The sequence below is a fragment of the Astatotilapia calliptera genome, chromosome 7, assembly GCF_964374335.1.
Source record: "Astatotilapia calliptera chromosome 7, fAstCal68.1, whole genome shotgun sequence".
NCBI classification, from domain to species: domain Eukaryota; kingdom Metazoa; phylum Chordata; class Actinopteri; order Cichliformes; family Cichlidae; genus Astatotilapia; species Astatotilapia calliptera.
Genome location: NC_137428.1, coordinates 18,399,466 through 18,419,527, shown reverse-complemented (window position 1 = coordinate 18,419,527; position 20,062 = coordinate 18,399,466). Strand labels below are relative to the sequence as shown.

Genomic DNA, 20,062 nt, shown 5'->3' with positions numbered 1-20,062 from the left:
GGGCAAATTAAACAGGGTTATTGTATCCACAGATTTCTGTTGCCTGGTGACACAATCAGGTTTTGTGGGTTTATACTTAAGGCACACTGTACAAGTGAAGGAACATTTTAATGTAGATAGTGCACAGCACTGTTTGGAAGCAGAAAGCTCAATGTGGCGAATGAATCAGCAAACTCAGCTGAAATATGACTCCTGGTCCATAATTCATGCTGGAAAAATCACGTTGAAATGAGTCATAGCATGAAGATCAGTAAATATGGCTCGATTGTGTTGGAGTAAATATATAATGCACCATTCTTTCCCCTATACTATTCAGTTCTGCAACATGGCAAATCCAGTTCATAGTTGTGGTTTTAGGCTCTTGTTTATGAGGTGGATATATATTTTGCCATCATCCCACTCTGCAGTATTTGTTGCACTTATTGTTAACTGTTAAAAATATTGAAACCTTTCAAAGGTAAATATGGTAGATTACAAGAAGAAAGGACACTCAACTGTCTAGAAACAGAAAGATGTGCACAATATTCATGGGAACCAGATTTCACAACAATTGTAATTATTCATTTTATGGAGTAAAAAGTCTTTGAAATACTTGTTAAACTATGCTACATTTAATATGCAAACATATCCAGCAAGAGAGGAAAAAAGACAGTTTGACCTTGCTGTGTAGTCTGACTACAAAACTCCATAAACCTTGTAAAGAACCACTCCTACTGTATGTCAAGACCTGAAGCATGAAAAAGCCTTACAGACATGCAGGGAATTTCAATGAACTGGTCAGGAGGAGAAAAACTCCTCACTGACAGTAATGCATGACCACACGGATTATGGTTCTAAGGAGTGTCAGGACTCATGTTTAAAGCATGGGACAATGAACCTGAAAGATCTTAAAAATCTTTCACTGCCCTTTTTAAAAAATATATTATTATTTTTCTTAAGTACAAACTGAAAAATACAGGTTTTGTTCAGTCAGTGATTATTTCAAAAAAAAAAAAAGAAAGGCTTGGTGAACAGTTACCATGACTCCCTTGAGAATTCTGGTAGGAATTAACAGTGAGTACCAAAAGTCCTGTCAGTGACACTTAGTGTATTTTTGCAAGTGTGAATGTTGTACTTTGTATGCAGTTTGAGTCTCAGTACGTAGGGATCTGGCTCACTGCAGTACACATAACAGGTATTTGATTGAGCTTCTTAGCACACAGAGAACTCAGTATACATCCCAGAAGTACTGCACTCAAGATACCCAAAATGATGATTTAAAGTAATTTGATTACATGTAAAAAAGAAAAAAAAAAAGAAAGAAGAATTCAGTGTAATTTGGTTACATAATTACAAAGTAAAACATTATATTAAATGGATTATATTATATCTTTTTGATTGGTTCTTGCCATAACATGAATGTTAACAGTTGTGAAATAGGGCTATGTACCAACACAACACAACTGATGATCCCAACCCCATTAAGAAGGCAAGAAATCCCACAAATGAACCCAGAGAAGGCACACCTGTGAAGTGAAATCCAACTCAGGTGACTGCATCATGAAGCTCACTGAGAGAAGGCTAAGGGTTTGCAGTGCTGTCAACAAGTGATAACATATCATATGATATATATGATATATTATCACTTGAAGCTCACCAAAAATAAGTTTTTGAAGTTTTCTTTAAAAAAGTATTATCAAATATGTTATGGTGGCTGGTGTCAGCTATATAATCATGACAGCTATATACTACTGGTTGTCAGACACAAACAGCACTGTATCTGAGGGGCACTAAGAAGGGTAAACTGGCCACGTTTTGTTTGTTTGTTTTTTTTAACCGTACAAATCTTTGCATGTGTGTGTCATCACATGAAAGTATGTTCTTGAAGACACCAACTGCAGGAACAGTATTGTATTGTTAGTACAATATTGTATTATAATACAATATTGTTGTCAGTTTTGTATAAGTATTGCTTCATATCTTATTGCAGTATTTTTGTTTGTTTGCATCCACTAAGCAGGTCATGGGTTACAGTTAGAGCCTGACCCATATACGATTTTTAAGACATCACTATTTGAGAATTTAAAAAAAATCCAATAGCTTGATATACCAGTCCATATTTGTTTTTCTTTCTGGCACATACATAAATAAATTGCCCAAATATTTGTTATGTCTAGGGATTTCTTTACTTCTTTAATCTAGGCCCCACTCTGCTCTGATCAGCTGGTTGTATCCAAAGGTAAGTTGTTAACAGAGAAGTTACAGAGTGGCCTCTGGTGGACAAAAAGTGTAAAACATCAACATCCATAGCTTGGTTGAAGTGTTTCTCCCGTCTCTTCTTCACTTTTTTAATATTTCATTTTACAGTCATTATAAATGCTAGATGATAATAGATAATATCGCCTGAAAATATCAGTCTGATGATAAATCGTTGGGGCTCTAGTTACATTTCACACCATAGCAAACTTAAATGTCATGCAGATGATTGTGGCAGCTCAATGAAAAAGACATATATACACAATAAACGCATTTAGTTGTATAGTTAGTTATGTCATATGCCAAAGTGGCTTACGTGTCCACGTGACAATTAAAGGCATCAACCAGAGACTGTAAGGATGCTAAATGCAAAAATAAATAAATAAATAAAAAAGTTGTAAAGAGAAACAATGCATATTAAATTAATGACACTACTTGAACAACATGTCAGGTTTATAATGTGGTTCCAGCAGGAAAAGTACTAAGAAAGCAGAGAAGCTAGCCAAGTTTCCCAAAAGCTGAATGTTTCTATTTTCATAAGTGTATTTCTATGAATGTTTAATTAGTGACAGTCTATTGGTTCATTACAGCCTGTATGTGACTTTGCTTTTATACCACCAGTTATCCCCTTTTTATTTTTCACGTTTCACTTTTACATTGCGTTTTTACCAACAAAGGATAGAAACCATGCCATAACTTGGACTGTCCAATAGGTGGCGATGTCTGTGCAGGATCTGGTAAGGAGACAGATGATGAATATGCTGCCCTGCAGTGCCCTAAATCTCATACACACATAGCTAAGGCAAAATTTATTATGGTGTGCAACAAAAAGTGGCAAAAAATAGTTTTGTTATTGAAGACCGAATACGGGCCTGCGGATCGGTGTCTTTAAATAATTTCCCCCAGGGATCAATAAAGTATTCTGATTCTGATTAAAGAGAAACCCAGCAGTGCCAGCAAATTCATCTTCCTCCACTATGCTACCATAAGCTCCTGACAGTTTATTACATGCAACAGTGGTTATCATTTTAATTAGAGACAGGCTTATTATAATCCTACTGGGCCCGCCTGTTTGCATGCTTGTTAAAGTATTGCTCATTATCCTCTACTCTGTTCCACACACAGGCAGCTGCTCTCCCCCCTAACAAGGAAAGTGAATGGGCCTCACATTTCATACAGAGAGCACAACACATTCAGACCAGTTTAAGAGACTGTTAATGCTCACGCTATTTTACCTGTTCGTGAAAACAAGCAAAACGAAAAGCTCGTGAGGACAAACAAGTAGCCTAATGCACTGAGACAATGACCCAACTTTGTGTGTACACCCAGATTCTCTTATGGTACACACATCACTTTTGTGTGTGTGTGTGTCCATGCAATACGGACATGGATATCTCCAAATTAGATAATATATCACCTTTTTCTGCATTTGTCAGCACTAAGACAAAGGATGTGCTGTAATCTAGCATAAGGATTCCCACTTTAATGGTCTGCCAATCTTTATGACTGTGGTGCCATTCAAGGACACTCACCTTTGAATGTACTGTAGCGAGATAAAATTACTATTTATCAAGTGAAATCTGTTGCTGTGTGGCTGCTGCTACATTCTAATCCAAAGTGCAGACTTTCGTCTGTAATTCAAGCAGTTTCACAAAACTGTTTAGGAATTACAGCAATGTTTCTACATAGCATTCAATTTCCAGAGTTGGACAATCTGAAATAATGTTTAATATTATAATAAGGTCCCCCCCGGATGCTGTTGAGGTGGGAGTTATGGGATGGGGGCCTCTGCTACACCTTCCCAGCGCACGGCCAGGCTTCAACTTACAGGCAGCAAGCCAAAAGGATACAAGGACACCTTCCCCTGCCCGCCGCCTCTCACTGAGGGCAACTCCAGGTTGGAGTCCAGCCTCTCTCCATGAGAATCCAAGCCATGCATTGAGGTGAGGCGACTAGGTGTCTCTCGATCTCAACTAGCTCAGATTCAGAAGACGTGTCCCAAAAGCCAAACCTTAATAGCTGGAGAAAGTACTACCAGGGCCTCTGCCTGACTCACTTTTGCAGTCAATTATTGCTTATGGCCTTGAAACCACTGACATACTTAAATGATGGCTTCCTCTCTTGATATGTTACACCTTCAGTTTCTGCTCCTTTGGGGGTCTCCTCTGCCTTCTGTTTTATTTCAGTAAATGAAAAGCAAGCATATGTTGGGCTGACTTGACCCCTGAATATCTAATTTCTTGGTGATGAGAAACAAGCGTTGCTTTCTGATCTGCTTCGCAACATTTGGCTGAATCTGAGCAGGTGTTATAGCCCGATACACTTCAGGTTTCATCTTGCTGGTTTTTATCAGCATTCACATCATCAGGAAACTCTAGTTACACCTACAGCCATACATGCATAACGTGCCTCCACTTTCTGACAAATGATGTGCTATGATTCAGATGTAAAAGTGGTTAATGCAATACTTTTGAACCATTTTTATTAAAGCAAGAAGTCAGCACTTAAATCACTTCCTTTGATTTAAGAATCCACTGGGCTCCTGTACAAAGGCCAAGTTACAAAAACTATATCACTGTTCAAATACTTACAAAACTAACCATCTGAAACTTGCTAACCCTAAAATCTTACCAGTTTAAGACAAGTTTTTCCACAGTGAACAACTCAACACTTGTGCCCAGTGTAAGAAGACTTTTAATTGCTTTGGCGTCGGCAAAACAATGTGTATCTTAACAACACTAAATATGTAAAATAACCACCAGACGAAAGACAAAGTATCATAATGGTGTTAAAACATGTTATGTGTCAAAGTACCAATTTCACAGTAAATACTGTTTGTTAAAAGAACATTTATACTGGGGAGACAAACACAGTCATAAATTACTTAACATGTAGGAGAAGAAACCATGTTAGAGATAAATGGCTGGCTTATGGAACAATGAGGAAGACAATTCGACAAAGACAAATAACCAAATATCAGGTTACATTTTTTCAGTGGCATACAAATAATGGTTAGAAAAGGGGGAAGAAAAAAAAAGAACAGAAAAAATAAATCCACCATATGTGAACCTCACTCACTCAGAATATTGTGGAAACCAGTAACAAAAATACATCAGACACTTCAACAAACATCATTAAAACTCTCACCAAACACTAAATGATAGCATCTCACGGTTTTCTTGAATTCATACACTAAAAGGACTGCTTGAACTGAACACTAGTGTGCACTCCCTCCTCCAAACTGTGTAAGCTCTACAGTATCTGCATTTTGAGGCACTTGGAAATAATATGATTGTACGATGTGTAGTATAATATGTACATCTGTTCTGCTTGCGTGCCTGTATGTCAAACTTAGACTAGCGGTTCTAAATAGAGTCATACTTACTGCTTTTCAAGCCACACAAGGACACTGAAAGTCAACAACATGCCTTATCCTTTTACTAACATTGTGACTCACAAAGTACAGCAAGTACACACATGTACACCAGTGTGTTGTTTTTTTTTTATATATCATAAAGTGGGAATGATAACTTGGTTACTCATTCCAGATCAGTACTTTGACTCAAAAGGGGCTTTAGACCCAGAGGAAGTGGGTAGGGCTTGAAATCTCTGGCATCTGATCTGAAGCGAAGATGTTGACCAAGATAAGCCTGGCAGGAATGCATGAAAGAGTGCTAAGAAGAGTGCAAAAATGTGTTGGAATAAACTGTTCATTTTCCTTGTGCTTTTCCAAAAGCATAGTGCTCTAAATCATTAAAATCAATGTGTCAAAAAGAAAAAAAAGAAACAGACCGTGGAAGCAAAAGAGACCTCTGGAGAATTTTAAGTCTTCCCTTAAAATGCAACCATGAAACACACTACAAAATGTAATTTATCAAGCTGATTACAAGTTACTATTATCACTGCTACATTTTAATTAAAGGAGGGAAAAAAGAGGAATAAAATATTCACAGTCAAACAATTTTAGTGAGTTTTGGGCTCAGTCTTTCAAACAGAAAACTCACACACATATATTCACAAAATGACGTTCTTGATCACTGGTCCCACATGAACACGACACTCCACATTATTCCACATAGCTATTGATGGTCCCTCAGCTCCTTTAGCAGCATGGAGGCCTGACACTTAAGGAAGGCTAGCGATGTCCCGCTTTGGAGGGGGTCCGGCCGGCTTGCAGGGAGAGCCATTGGCTTTGTCTTCAAAAACCAAAACTCTGTGGAGAGAGATGAGTCATGGGCAGTTAACACAAGATCTCCATTTAATGTTAATTTGAGCGTATCCCAGCAGGGAAGTTGCACCCTCTATAGGTCCATCACAGGACCAGCAGAGCAGTATTTACATCATTGTCACCATGCGTAATTGCAGCTCAATGCAATTACGCATGTAAATATGATGAACATGGCTATCTGAAGTTCAAACCCAGCCTCAGAAGGGGAACAAAGGTGATTTAGGAGAGTGTGAACATGACAGGTTGTTGCTGGTCTGGGTATTTCACTTTTAAAGGCTGATCTACTGGGATTTTCCCACACAACCAGTTGTAGGATTTACAAAGAATGGACTGAAAGAAAATATCCAATAAATGTTGATTAAAATCTGTTGTTAATATAAGAGGAATATGGCCAGATTGCTTTAAGCTGATAGGAAGCCCAGAGCAACATGAATAACCACTTTAACAAAGAATAATAAAGAACATCCCTGAATGCACAACAGGGCAAACCTTGAACCAGCTGTGCTACAGCATCAGAAGACCACTCCTGTCAGCTAAGAACTGGAAAATGAGGCAACAATTGACACAGACTCACCAAAACCGGACAGAAGTTTGGATAAATGCTGCCTGGTCTGTTGGTTTCTGCAACATTTGCCCGTAAAAGCATAGCTCTACCCTGTATCAACAGTTTAGGCTAGTGCTGTAAAGGTGTGGGAAACGTGTTCATCACAACCTTTGGACCAATTAGCACCACCTGAGCATCTTTTAAAACACCACAGTATTGTTGCTGACCAACTCCATCCCTTTATGACCACACATCTTTAGAAGAAAAGATAATCTGTCACGTCAAATCACCAGATCTCAATCTAATAGAGCATTGGAATGTAGTAAAATAAGAGTCACACCAAAGATGTGCAACTGGCAAATCTGCCACAACTACGTGATGCTATCATGTCAATATGGAGCTAAATCTCAGGAATTATTCTGCACCTTGCTGAATCTGTGAAATGGAGAATTAGGACAATTCTCAAGGCAAAACAGTACTAGCAAGATCCTAATAAAGTGCCTTGGCATGTTCCCTTCAGCACCACGGAGAGAGGCATAAAGACTGTAAAATATTAATTTAGATGTAAATTTAAAAGACTGACAGTAGACACAGGATGTAGCAGTCAGGCAAGAAGCAGCTGAGCAATAAGTGAAAGGAATGGAATGAAAGGAAACCACAAAAGGACCGAAGGCAACAGTGGTTCAGACTGGACACAGCACAGTGAGTGATCTGACAAGAGCTATTCAGAGCAAATGCCTGCCTTTAACTTCCTTTTTTGGAAAACTCTGCAAAGCTCCAGTAAGCTCATAAGGAGTAATGATCCCAGTGACGAAACAGGCACTCAGCAACTCAAACTCTGGCACATTCCTCTGACCACTACTCTCACTCATTTTTCTTCACACTTAGGACTTGTCTGCCATTCTACCCGTCACCACTAATATTCATCAATGTAATGTTTGAACTGAAGAGTTTTCATGACCATTGTGACCATGTTCTGTCAGCATAAGGATTTGTGATTTTTACAGAGATGAGCACACATCTGTATTTTACCCAAAGTGCAAGCATATTTTAAAAGGGGTTGAGGTGGGAATTCTGGCATCTTAATAGCAGATGGCCAATAGTTTTAAAGGGAGCGACTCACGTGGACTTTGATGCCTGTGCAGCCAGACCAGCTGCAATAACATTGGACTGTTTAATGTTATGGCATCTATGTGTGTTGTTTAATCAGTGTGACTTTATTATCTGATAAAGACTCCATTACACTTATCTCTTCAAAGAGCAAGGTTTCCTTTGCTGCTCTCCTGCAAGACCTTTAACAAATCCCTACACGGCTCATTTGTCAATCAAAATCTTGGTCTAACAAATTATGACTGTGTCTTCTTTTGTACTTGTGCACTGCACTAACACTAACTTAGCCCAGTTGCGGAGCTTGGTGTCATTCATTGCCCTCTAATTACAACCAAAATCAATTATTGTCCTGCCAAATGCTTTGAATAACATCAGTCTAAAGCTGTTCCGTGGCCTCAGCTTCTCCCTCTCATATCCTCTCGAGACCCCCCCCCCCCAAAAAAAAACAAAAAACCCACATGAAATAAAAGCTATACTATACGCTCCTTCTGAGGTATAGTCTCAGCAGCATATTAAACATCAGGTCCCATAAGGAGAATCGTGTGCCAACAGCTGTCTAAATGACTCGGGTGAAGTTTGTTGTTTTGTGTGCTTCCACTTGTCTTTGCACTAGGATGATGTCAGCGTAAATGTGCAGTCATATTCGTTGTGTTCCCACTAGTGCTGTCAGCATTAATTTTGTTAAAATGTTGCCATGTTGCAACGAGCTTAGCTTCTGTCTTGCTAGCTTGCGCTGCGCGCAGTGGATCTGCACTCGACAGTGCAGCCTAGGCGGAGTAGTCAAACGCAGATCCACTGAGCGCTCAACACAGACAGCATCGTCAGAAGAAAAGTTGATAAAATAAAACATTTTGTATTGTTCGATACATATGCGTACGGAACCGATATATCGAACAGTTCAATATCGATACGAGTATTGTTGCACCCCTAGTTAGTAGTTAACCATACAGATAATTATTTCATTTTTCTGTAGAACAAGAAATATGATATGCATGTATTACATATATTAGAAAGTGTAACCAAATACTGATAATGATAAATGTTATTTCTGGATGCAACAACAGTGTTACTAGATTATCAGCAAGCAGACAAGAGAAGCAGGAAGGGATTTAAATGTTTATAAATAGCAGCTGTGGGATTATGGGATACACTTTTGAACAACATTTGAGTGTTGTTCAAAAGTGAGGAGGAAATGCTATGCATTTTCTCTGCTTGCTGTTTTTCAGGATTATAAGATTTGTCTGCTAAAGGGTCCAGCCAGCTTAGTCCAGCAGAGCTGACACGCAGCAGCCATTACAGGCTCTAGCTCCTGTAGGTTGACCTAGTGCAAGGCTGCTTTAAAAGGCTTACACTGGCTACATTAACACATTTAAAAACAGGTGCACCACTTTATCCCCTGGGGAGCATGAAAAAGTTATTACATATTCTATAGACACCATTTCTATTGTAAAGGGTACATTTTAATGACACAGTATGGTAAATTTTGGTGGCTTTGTCAGGCCTATGCAACCATAAGTGGTTAATCAGCCTATTCTCAGTACCCTAAGATTAGGATCCCCACTACAGAGAGGGATGAGCTGACTATGGATAGGCTACCGAGATGGGTTTTGTTATCATGCTGATTAGCAGCCAATGCAGCATGTGGGCTGTGACATCATCCCTTGTCATCCCTGAACCCCCTGCTGTTTAAGGAAGCAATTGGCTGACACAGCACACAGTTCATATCCTCCCTATTAGACATGTGAACACAAGCAATGAACCAGCACACAGTCGTACATTAAACAAAATATCACTGTTAAAAACAAAAACAACCCCAAACACACATGCACACACACTAAAAGGGGGTTTACTTACAATTTGAGCACAGCTGAGCGCTTGCCAAGCATCATCTTGACAAAGTCCCTGTAGTTAATGGTGTTGCTGCTGCCGCCTGTCACCTCCACGATCATTTTTTTCAACTCCAAGTGGGTCTTGGGCACTCCCAGTTTCTCCATCATCCGCTTGAGACCCATCAGATCTGAGACAAAGTGGAGTTGACAAATGGATCCACGATTAGCAGAAAAAGGTGAATTGCTTTCCTATTTATGTACAAGTCTTTCTTTTCCACAATAATATGAAGAAAAGAAAAAAAACTTTCAAAAACGCTAAATTACATCAACACCTACAATAGACTTGACTAAATTTACACAGAAAGTTTCAAGCATTTATCACACAGAGATCGTTTCTGTCTAACAGTTTTATAATGTCTGCTTCTGACAGAAATACCATTTATTTCAGCTGGAATGAGTTTAAAATACATTGTAATGATTTGGTAAAAGTGCTTCTGAATCACAAAGATATCTGTGCAAAATTATGGAAAACCAATATTAATTGTGCAGAGACCAGAAAACTGAATAGGGGCTAATATTCAGAGATATTTTGCTGACTGGGGAAGTTTTATAGGACATACAGGAGCTTGTTTTAGGAACCGCAAACAGATCCTGACACTACAGTTGGCCCCACACCTGTTTCAAAACCTTCCACAACAATGGACAGAACAGTCTCACTTCCCATGCAGCACACAGCAAAGTAACATGAGCCTGTTTAAATCCTGCGCCCACTGGGGGCAGACAACACACACACAGTATTAATTACTGTTGTCTCATGTCAACATGGGCTTGAGCGACAGTTGTTATCTGGGTTGTTTTTTTTACTCACCAATCTCTCCTTGGTCGTTCAGGTCAAACTCAGCATATTTATCTGCAAAACAAGCACAGGAGATTATTACCAACAGTGGTAGTTCATTCACCATCCCCCACACACATACACACCTCGCAGTACAACACTAACAAGCACCAACCTCCAGAGAGCATATTACATGTCAGCAAAACAGTTAGCACACTCTGCCCACTGATCTCAACATCTTCCACTGTGCTGACAGCTGACCTAGCAAAGACACAAACAGCTGATAAGGACAGGTGGGTTTTTGTGTGTGTTCTCCCACATCTCTGAGCAGGAAGCAAGCAATCTGGCAGCTGCAGGGAGCCGTGGCAGCCAGATTAAGAGTCAGAAGGTCAGGAAGTTAAAACAGTACTTCAAGTTTAAACAGAGTGAAAAGAAAGATGTTTGGGCCCAAAATCGCCAAGCACAGCAGCATACAGACAGTTCATGGGCTGTGAACAATCTCAGCCCACGAGGGCCGGTGTCCCTGCAGGTTTTAGATCTCACCTTGGGTCAGCACACCTGAATCACATGATTAGTTCGTTACCAGGCCTCTGGAGAACTTCGGGACATGTTGTTGAGGAGCTAATTTAGCCATTTAAATCAGCTGTGTTGGTTCGAGGACACATCTAAAACCTGCAGGGACACCGGCCCTCGTGGACTGAGATTGCCCACCCCTGCTCTATACTCATTTCACTATAAAGAAACAAAAGTTGTAATTACTGAACATTCGAGACACTAACACATTGTCATTGTTGAAAACACTCCCTTAACAACTCCTCATTCGTGGTTTCAGCTAAAGAAAAAAAACCCTTGTTATTTATGCGATAGAATAACTTGGATGTATGTGACCAAATGTTACAATTTTTTTTTTTTAAATTAGCATAGAACAACATTTACCATTAATACTTGGAGGGAAACTCTTATAATAGATGCAGTGAAAACTTTAGGAGAAATAAATCTAGTATCATCAATTTAGTATCCTTCTAAACGTCAGTTAGGGACACAATCTCTGCAGCTATGATGGTGAATAATGATCTGAAGAGTTGATGGTTTTGGCAACATTGTGACATCACGAGGTAGCTGACCTGTGACCTCTTTGAATATAAAATGTTGAATTGAAATTTCATTGGTTTTTCTCGAGTCTAAGTGAACTATTGGGTCAAATCTGAAATTCCTCAGGAGATATCACAATTGTGAGAACGGGACAGATGGAGGGATAGCCTGAAAACATAACGCCTCCAGCCGCAGCTCTAACGGGAGCATGAAAATCTCATCTAGGACTAAAACAAGTCATGACTTTCATCACTGATAAATCAGACATTTCTTTTCTTTTCTTCCTATTGAAAAAAAAAATCACTTTGCTGTATCACACCAAAAGAAAACAATTCACACATTTTAAAACATGGAATTGAAAAAGTCGGTTGCTTTTTTTTTTAAAGCTTTCATTTCTAAACTGGGATGGAATGAAATGGAATTGGCCTAAAGATTACTCTTGGTATATCGTCTAATCTAAGTGGTTTTAACCACAGACAGGCTTAAGAATAAATAGTAATTACTAACCACTGGATTTGCATTCACTTATAAAAGCACAACATAAACATGTCAATGAAGTGACTGCTTCTTCGGAAGCGGACATTTTTCCGCTTCTGCCTAAATTTTTCTGTTCCCTTTTCCCTGGAAGAGCACTTTAGTCAGATTACACTTGCTATTTCTGTACCACAATGGGAGCTCTGTGTGTGTGTGTTGGGAGGGACAGAGAGAGGGTACTGTGTTAACTGAGCGAACCCGTGGGGAGTGGGACGGGACAATGCCGACCCTGTTCGTAAACTCTGAGGAGTGGGCCTCCGCACACACATGCGCACACACACAGCAGTTTTTGAGTGGGCCACTTGTCGTAGCGCAGCCTGTTGATCATCTGCAGCCACAGAAAACGGCTCAACTGCACAAAACTCAAGTCTTCAGTTGCTCCTCCAGACCCAAATTCTTTTGGCAAGTGATGCTAGAAAATAAATGGCATCAAATTCTCAAGAAAGCCTTAAATATACTTTATTTTTTACTTTTCTCTGACATTCATAAGGAGGTCTGAAGTGTAAGTTTGATTTAGACAAAGTTGTTTGTCTACCACCCACTTAGTCAGCTCATCAAAAGGGATTTTCCATTTTTAAAAAAGGAGGGTGACTTGCTGATAAAATAGCTGCAATGGACGGTGACCGCACTGACTTCCTCTGCCACTTTGGCCAACAGATAAACACAAGGATTTCCCATCACTTTAAAAGACCCTAACCCCCAGGGCAGAGGCCACTGTCAATTAGCTTCTGTTTAGTCAAAATAAAAACAGCCCCCCCCCCCCAAAACACAACTTCAGTTTTCTTTTTGGTTTGTCTGAGAGTGATGAGAAACAAAAACAACCTGTGGAACTCTAAGCAAAGGTACAGTGCTAGTTTGTGTCTGTGTGTGTGTCTGTGTGTGTGTGTGTGTGCGCGCGCGCACTAATTCTGAGCAAATGCAGGCTACATACTTTAGCTCAATCGGTAGTTGATTATCAGCACCATCTTTTCATTTTAGTCCCAGATTAGTCTGTGTTTACTTTGCCAAGTGGCCACAATTACCAGGCAAGCTAACAGGGGGGACTAACACGCACACTTTACACTTTTTTAGAATTTGTGGTTGCAGAAGTTTGTTTTATTTAAACTTTTTAACTGTAATCGAGTTAATGGGACTGAAAAACTCAGACACAGGTTGATGCGTTCTGTCCTCTTTGCGCTTCATTTTGGGCAGCAGTGGTTCAGGGGGTAGAGATGGTATGACTGATGGACTGATTCCTTAGCTACTCCAGTCTTCAAGATACTGAACTCAGAGTTTCCCTGGACACTTCTCCACAGCAGTGCGTTCACAAATGTTAGACAGGGTGCTTGGGTATGAATGTGTGTACTGATGATTCGACACCGATACTGGTATGTATTGGACATGGCAGGAGTTGCATCGGTGAATCCCTTGGGCTGAAGTAGCTAGGGCTGTACTCTCCAGGTTGATTAGTGGACTGGTTTGTTAACACAGTCTCATTTGACCAAATACTCATTTGTTGGATAACTGCTGCTGTTAGAAGGAGAAAAGATCTGTACCGATGAGTACAATTTATGTATGTACAATGCTTGAGACTAAGGCTCCGTTCACACTGCAGGTCTTAATGCTCAATTCCGATTTTTTGATCAAATCCGATTTTTTTGTTTGGTTGTTCACATTACAAATAAAATGTGACAGCAAACGCGCTCTAATGTGAACCGTTCACGGCCCTAAAGCGGCCTGCATGCGCAAAAGAAGACATCTCTCTCTCTCTCTCACACACACACACACACACACACCTCTGTTTAGACTCAGACCAAACAGTATTGTTTGATGGCCCTTAATATAAAGACCTGTTTCGGACTTTACATTTTCCAATTTTGCTTGAAGTTTTTTTGTTATTTAAATATGACCTAATAATGATCCTTATTGCTGTTTTAGAGAGGAGCAGTGTTTCAAAGGATAGCTGCAGAGTTCTGTCAGAATCTGCAGATTAAACAGTACAAATAAAATGTTCACATTTCTCCAATGTTGTCTTCCAAACAGTTTCACTAACATCTACACTGGATGGCCAGGAAGCGATCACGATGTCGTCGGGCGCTTCTCTGGCGCTGATAATAGGCGTCTGTCTTGTGTCAGTGACGAAAAAGACGTATTTAATGCGACATGACCATTCACACAACAGTCGCTTTCTAAAACATCAGATATGTATCGGATTCAGTACCACATACGAAAGTGACCCAGATCGGATTTGAAAGTATCGGATTTGTGCTGTTCACACTGTCATACTATGATCGGATATAGGTCGCATAGTGTCCAAAAAGTCAGATTTGATGCACTTTTGCCTGCAGAGCGAACGTAGCCTTAGAGTGTGAGAATAATAGAATCAATACTTTGATATATTTGGTCTAAAAATTGTCCCCCATCCAAAATCTGGGTGTAAAACTTAATTTTTCATTAAAACTGAAAAAAAAAAATTCACAGTTGTAATTGCTCAGAACAAGAGGCTTATTAGTGTTATTGCTCATTAGTTAGAGTGCTGAAATCACCAGCTGAAACAGCTCTATTTTAAAAAATCATATTAATATTGGAAAGCTTATATTGGTCAGCTCCAAAACTGTTATTTCTGTAAAGTAACTTTGTTAATGTGATTTAATATGTTTCACACACTATATTTTCACGTTTTTTAGATTTCATTTATGTTAATAAGGCCAGCAGCCTGAGTACCCTGTGGCTGATTAATTTAATCTAGTGACTAACTGATAGGAATAACTACATTCAGCCATGAAAGTAGTAACAAGTGTCCAAAAACCAAACAAATCAATGAAAACTTCAATATAGAGTCACCTGAATATGCAAAATTAATTTAAAAAAAAAAAACCCCAAACCTGCATTGGGTTTTATGGAAGTGTTAAAATAAAATAGGACTACATTTTATCTTGGTTTTTTTTGTTCCATGTGCTGGGTTGCAATGAGTCGATCTGACTGGTAGTTAAAAGTAGTGTGACCTTTAAGCCTCTGGGACAATGTGGAAAAGACGGGGGGGGGGACGACGACCCAGCAAACCTCCCAGGACCCTGGTGCTTGGTCCCATTTCTGTTTATATATTACTGCTCCATTTCCTCCAGCAAGCATGCAATGTAAGTAGGACACTGGAGCATTTTTTCTTCTTCATTGCAATACTTACGCTGTTTTTTTACAATAAACTGCGTTTTTGGTCTGATGTGAAACCGATTAAAAAACTCACACCGACTGTAAAAAGAAAAAAAAAATCTACATGCCTTAAATGTAAACGCAATATCTGTGGAATGGGGAAGGAGTTCTTTTCTAAATTGTGCAACCTTTATTCCTGTATTCAGCAAGTATCAATGTTTTTACTCCTGTTCCCAGGAGCTAGGAGTTTACCCAGGAAAGCTCCGAATATTGCAACAACAAGCAGAGTCACGCCCCGGCACATTCCTACCAGGCCACTAAGGACTTGGCCTTACAAATGTTTTAGAAATCACAGCATTCTGTCTTTCCCACAGAGAAAAACAAAATGCTGAAGACTAAAGGATTGTGTGTGTGTGTGTGTGTGTGTGTATATTGCCTGCCAAGTAAAAAAATATTTAAGCTAAGACAAAAGCCAGGAAAAACCCCAGCCACACCACCGCAGATAGCCATCAGCTGAAGGAAGGGCTGGATTTTCTTACTTTTGAAACCTTCCAACTTTTCAGCCAGGTCTTCTTCATCACTGTATTTCTGGTCTTCCAGGTACTCCTGAGAAAGAGGAAGGGGGTAAAACAAAAGTGAAGCTGGTCATAAAATACAGGTTTTACAAGTTTAATGAAACTGGGACTACTTTTTCATCTTCCTTGTTAGATTCCAGCGAATTCCCCACACATAAACAGAACTTTCAGCACACCAAATCTGACTGTGTCCTGTCCAAATTTTGAACTGGAGACCAACGACTCCCTTTACTGTCGTCACTTATCACCGCGTTCATTAAGTGGAACACCTCGCAAGGGTATAAAGCTGCCAGAAGGGAGCTAATGTAATAAAATTATAATGATGCAACATGGCGTGTGGGAGTCATCCACAATCCTTGCAGGACAGAGCGAGAGCCAGAACGACAGAGCGTGCCGTTGTTCTTCGTGCTGACCTCAGTGTGTCTATCGAACTTGCAATTAAGTGTAAAGAGGATAAACACCACGACTGGACCTTTATCAGGGATGCCTGACTCAGCTGTGCTGAATCACACAGCAATTTCCCACACAGAAGTGTCCTGCTAGTCATTTACGTTATGTAAACAAAGGGAGGGCCAGTTTTATGAGTCGTGAAAATCTATAAGGAACGGTTAAACCGAAATACAGATATATGGATTACACTTTACATCTATGAGCAAATTACAGTCATTTTATTTTGTTTTCGGTCATGAAAAACAAGAAGAATAGTGCCAAAATTTCCTTGTCACGTTTACATATCTTGCACATGTTATTAGTTCCTCATTAATGGAGCCTTAATAAGAAAAATAAATAAATAATAGAGAGTGATGCCAGAATACAGAACACAGAAGCTGAGATTTGAGATCGGGAACTACAAGATGCAGTCATGATAATACAGCGGAATTAAATGGATGTCACTGTACAAAAGAAAATCCTGGATTTAATCACAAAATAACTGATATTTTTAGACAGAGCCGCTTAGAAACCAGGGGTCATTTCTCTAATGAACAAATAAATACAAGCAGTGCGTAGTGGCAACTGGGACTGCTGTGCAAATACATTACTGTCACTGGCTCCTTTCCAAGTGGCCTGCCTTTTTTTATTTTTATACATATATGTGTACATTTTGCCGCAGCAGTGAGCTGATGACATCCAAAGCAGAGGAGGAAAACAGATTACACAGATATCTCGTCAAACTACGGCTGACGAAGCGTGTTAAACAAAGAGCTCATTGTAACACCTGTTTCCCGTCGGCACGAAACGCGTTTTAAACGTTTCCCACATTGATATAATCGGGACAGAGGGAGACGTTCACGGTCCTTTAGCACGGAGCTGTGTGACAGCATGCAACCATTCAACAAGTGCACCCCAGACCCTGCAGTTGGTGACGGAGGGAAATCAATAAAAATGCATCATCAACAGCATGGTCACGGCCAGCTTCAAAACACGAGACAGTGGCGTTTTGATTTCTAATTCACCGCACTCCTGAGACAGTTACCCGGGAATGCACCGAATCCTCAAAAACGAGGCCAAGGCCAAGTCAAGTGTGCGCGAGCTCATTAAAATTCAAATTACCGTGAAGTGCCGTTAGAGAAGCTCGCGGCAAATAAAGAGAACACGCGTACCTGGTTTATTTCTTCCAGTTTTTGCCTTTGCTGGTCTTTTAACAGCCCGAAGGCTTTTCCACCTGCCAAACAAAAGAAAGTGAGGTTATTTTTATTAAATAGCTGGTTAATACTAACACAGGCTTAGCCTGGACGGTAGCCGGTCGGCCTGAGATGCTCTATTGTAAAGACTAACATTAAGCTGTAGCTAGCCACAGACATAAGCAGATGCCCGCTAAAGGGGGGCATGGCAGTCCGTAACCATTTTATTTATTACCTTGGAGATTTTTACTTGAAGGCATCCCGGAATTTATCTGTGATGTAAAAATCCAGAAAATGAAAAAAAAAAACTTCCGAGCCAGAAGGCTGCCGCAATTGTCCGCCTGGGAGATACTCCTATTTAGAGAATGGGCTCAATAGGCCACTCACTGCACCGGTGTCAAAACATACACTATTATCAACGGAACATCCGATCAGTCCTTTCAAAACAAAATGTTGAAATCCAAGAAAGTTGATTCTGTTCTTCTGGAAGTAGTGTTTTCAGTGGGAGAAACGTCACGCACGCACTGAACTGGAGAGCGACTCCTTCAGTCTCAGCTGACTTTATAAACAGCACATTGGCATAATGACCGAAACTATACTATAGCACCAGTGACTAACAATGAGGTCAGTTTCATGATCAAATTGCCATGACTGCAATCGCACATTGTAAGATGGTAAAAGAGTTACCCTTATGCCCCCTCAGCGATTCAGAGATGGTCTTTCCCTTTTCACCTAAATGGCCTCCTTGACTCCCTGCACAAACCACCATTCCTTCCTGTCCAGGATCTGTACATCTTCATCACTGAAAGGGTGACCACTGGCCTGTAGGTGTGACTGCAGAGCTCTTCTGTGTTGTTTCAGAGTTCTAGCGTGCGGTATGTTGATGTTCGGATTCTGATTACTTAATCGGTTGTTAAAATAATGAAACAGATATTAATCATAGACTTTCAGCTTTCCAGAGCCCAATGTGAGGTCGTGAAATACCTTACTTTGTATTGTTTTGCCAAACGCAAACGCTTCCCACTGAGACATATGGGCACAATCTGCATCAATGTTACGAGTCTATTTAAAACTCCACGCACATTACATGGGACAGCCACATTTCTTCTGCTTTATTAACAATTTGCTCTTATTTTGAAAGGTGAAATATCCACATTCCGGTATCACGACGCAGAAACGCTCCTCTCGTCAGTAAGTGATGCGCTGAGTAAACTGGAACGCCTTCGCCATCACGTGGCCTCTGAGGAATCTGCTCACAATAAATCCGTGACCAAGACAATACACGGGCAGTGAAGGGTAAATATCCACATCGGAGCAAACAAGCTGACTGGGATGAATTAAAAGGTGAAATAAATGTGCAGAAATACATTTGAGGTAAGGTATCTATACAAACATCTTTTGTGAAACAATCGCTCTATAGTAAAAAAAAAAAAATTGCATTAACATATTATTCCGCAAAACTGGATTTCAGCACATCCAGTAAAATGTTAATTTACTCCCCTGATTTAATCTGACTCGCCGTCCTTTCATTGGACGAGGCTTTACACTCGTGTTAAAAACGACGTTTTTGTTCCACGTGTAACACATTTTGTGTGAATTTTAACACGTGTAAAAAAAACACCCAAAAACCAAAAAAAAAATCTTTCAAAACAACACGTGTTGTGTTAGATCTGACACGCCATGTTATTCAGGCACCAAATGTGCTAAAATCTAAAACATAATACAATATTGAGGAAACACAACTTGTGTTATATATGAAAGTACATGATGTACAGCATCAGTGTGGAGGAATTTTAAGGTCATGCCAAAGAATCTCAACCTGATTGAAGTCTAGATGTTAACTAAGCCACTCCAACATCTTTATTTTATTTTATTTTAATATTATTTTGAGTCATTCAGAGGTGGACTTGCTGATGTGTATTGTATCATTGTCCTGGTACATGACTCAGGTGCTCTTGAGCTTCAGGGTGTGAACTGATGGCCACACATTCTCCTTCAGGATTTTCTGGTAGAGAGCAGAATTCATGGTTCTATCAATCACAGGACTGACAATAAACTGGACTGGGCTAAAACACCACTGCAGTTTACAGGAAGGGCCAGAGCTGTTTCTATTTTCTGAGGTGGCTGAGGTCTTTTAATACCTGTCGGATGCAGAGGCTTTGCTAGTCTGTTGTGGCCAGTGCTAGCCTCATGCTGTTGCATGCTGGGGCACAGTACACACTGCATAGTGCACACCCTTAATATCAAATCCTCAATAGAGATAATCATTATGATAAGGACAATATGTGTAATATCCTGGATTATTTATAATCAGAGCTGTGTATTTATT

General features: G+C 39.9%; 1 protein-coding gene across 1 annotated transcript; it reads right to left on the bottom strand.

Annotated features, from left to right (window-relative positions):
• Window positions 1-4,911: 4,911 nt before the first annotated feature.
• aif1l (allograft inflammatory factor 1-like) lies at window positions 4,912-18,153 on the bottom strand. Its single transcript, XM_026173380.2, has 6 exons — window positions 17,969-18,153; window positions 17,713-17,774; window positions 16,076-16,142; window positions 10,815-10,856; window positions 9,972-10,134; window positions 4,912-6,448 (listed from the first exon to the last, which is right to left on the bottom strand). Exons 1-6 carry the CDS (start codon window positions 17,991-17,993, stop codon window positions 6,361-6,363), a joined length of 447 nt encoding a protein of 148 aa, XP_026029165.1. The 5' UTR covers window positions 17,994-18,153; the 3' UTR covers window positions 4,912-6,360.
• Window positions 18,154-20,062: the final 1,909 nt, after the last annotated feature.

What these genes read in the sequence shown, in the direction of transcription:
- aif1l (XM_026173380.2), bottom strand. Translation starts at nt 17,993, where the DNA reads ATGCCTTCAAGTAAAAATCTCCAAG. An exon ending in TTCAAGTAAAAATCTCCAAG is followed by an intron (nt 17,775 to 17,968) that starts GTAATAAATAAA and finishes TTTGTTTGGCAG; the next exon opens with GTGGAAAAGCCTTCGGGCTG. An exon ending in AACTGGAAGAAATAAACCAG is followed by an intron (nt 16,143 to 17,712) that starts GTACGCGTGTTC and finishes CCTCTTTCTCAG; the next exon opens with GAGTACCTGGAAGACCAGAA.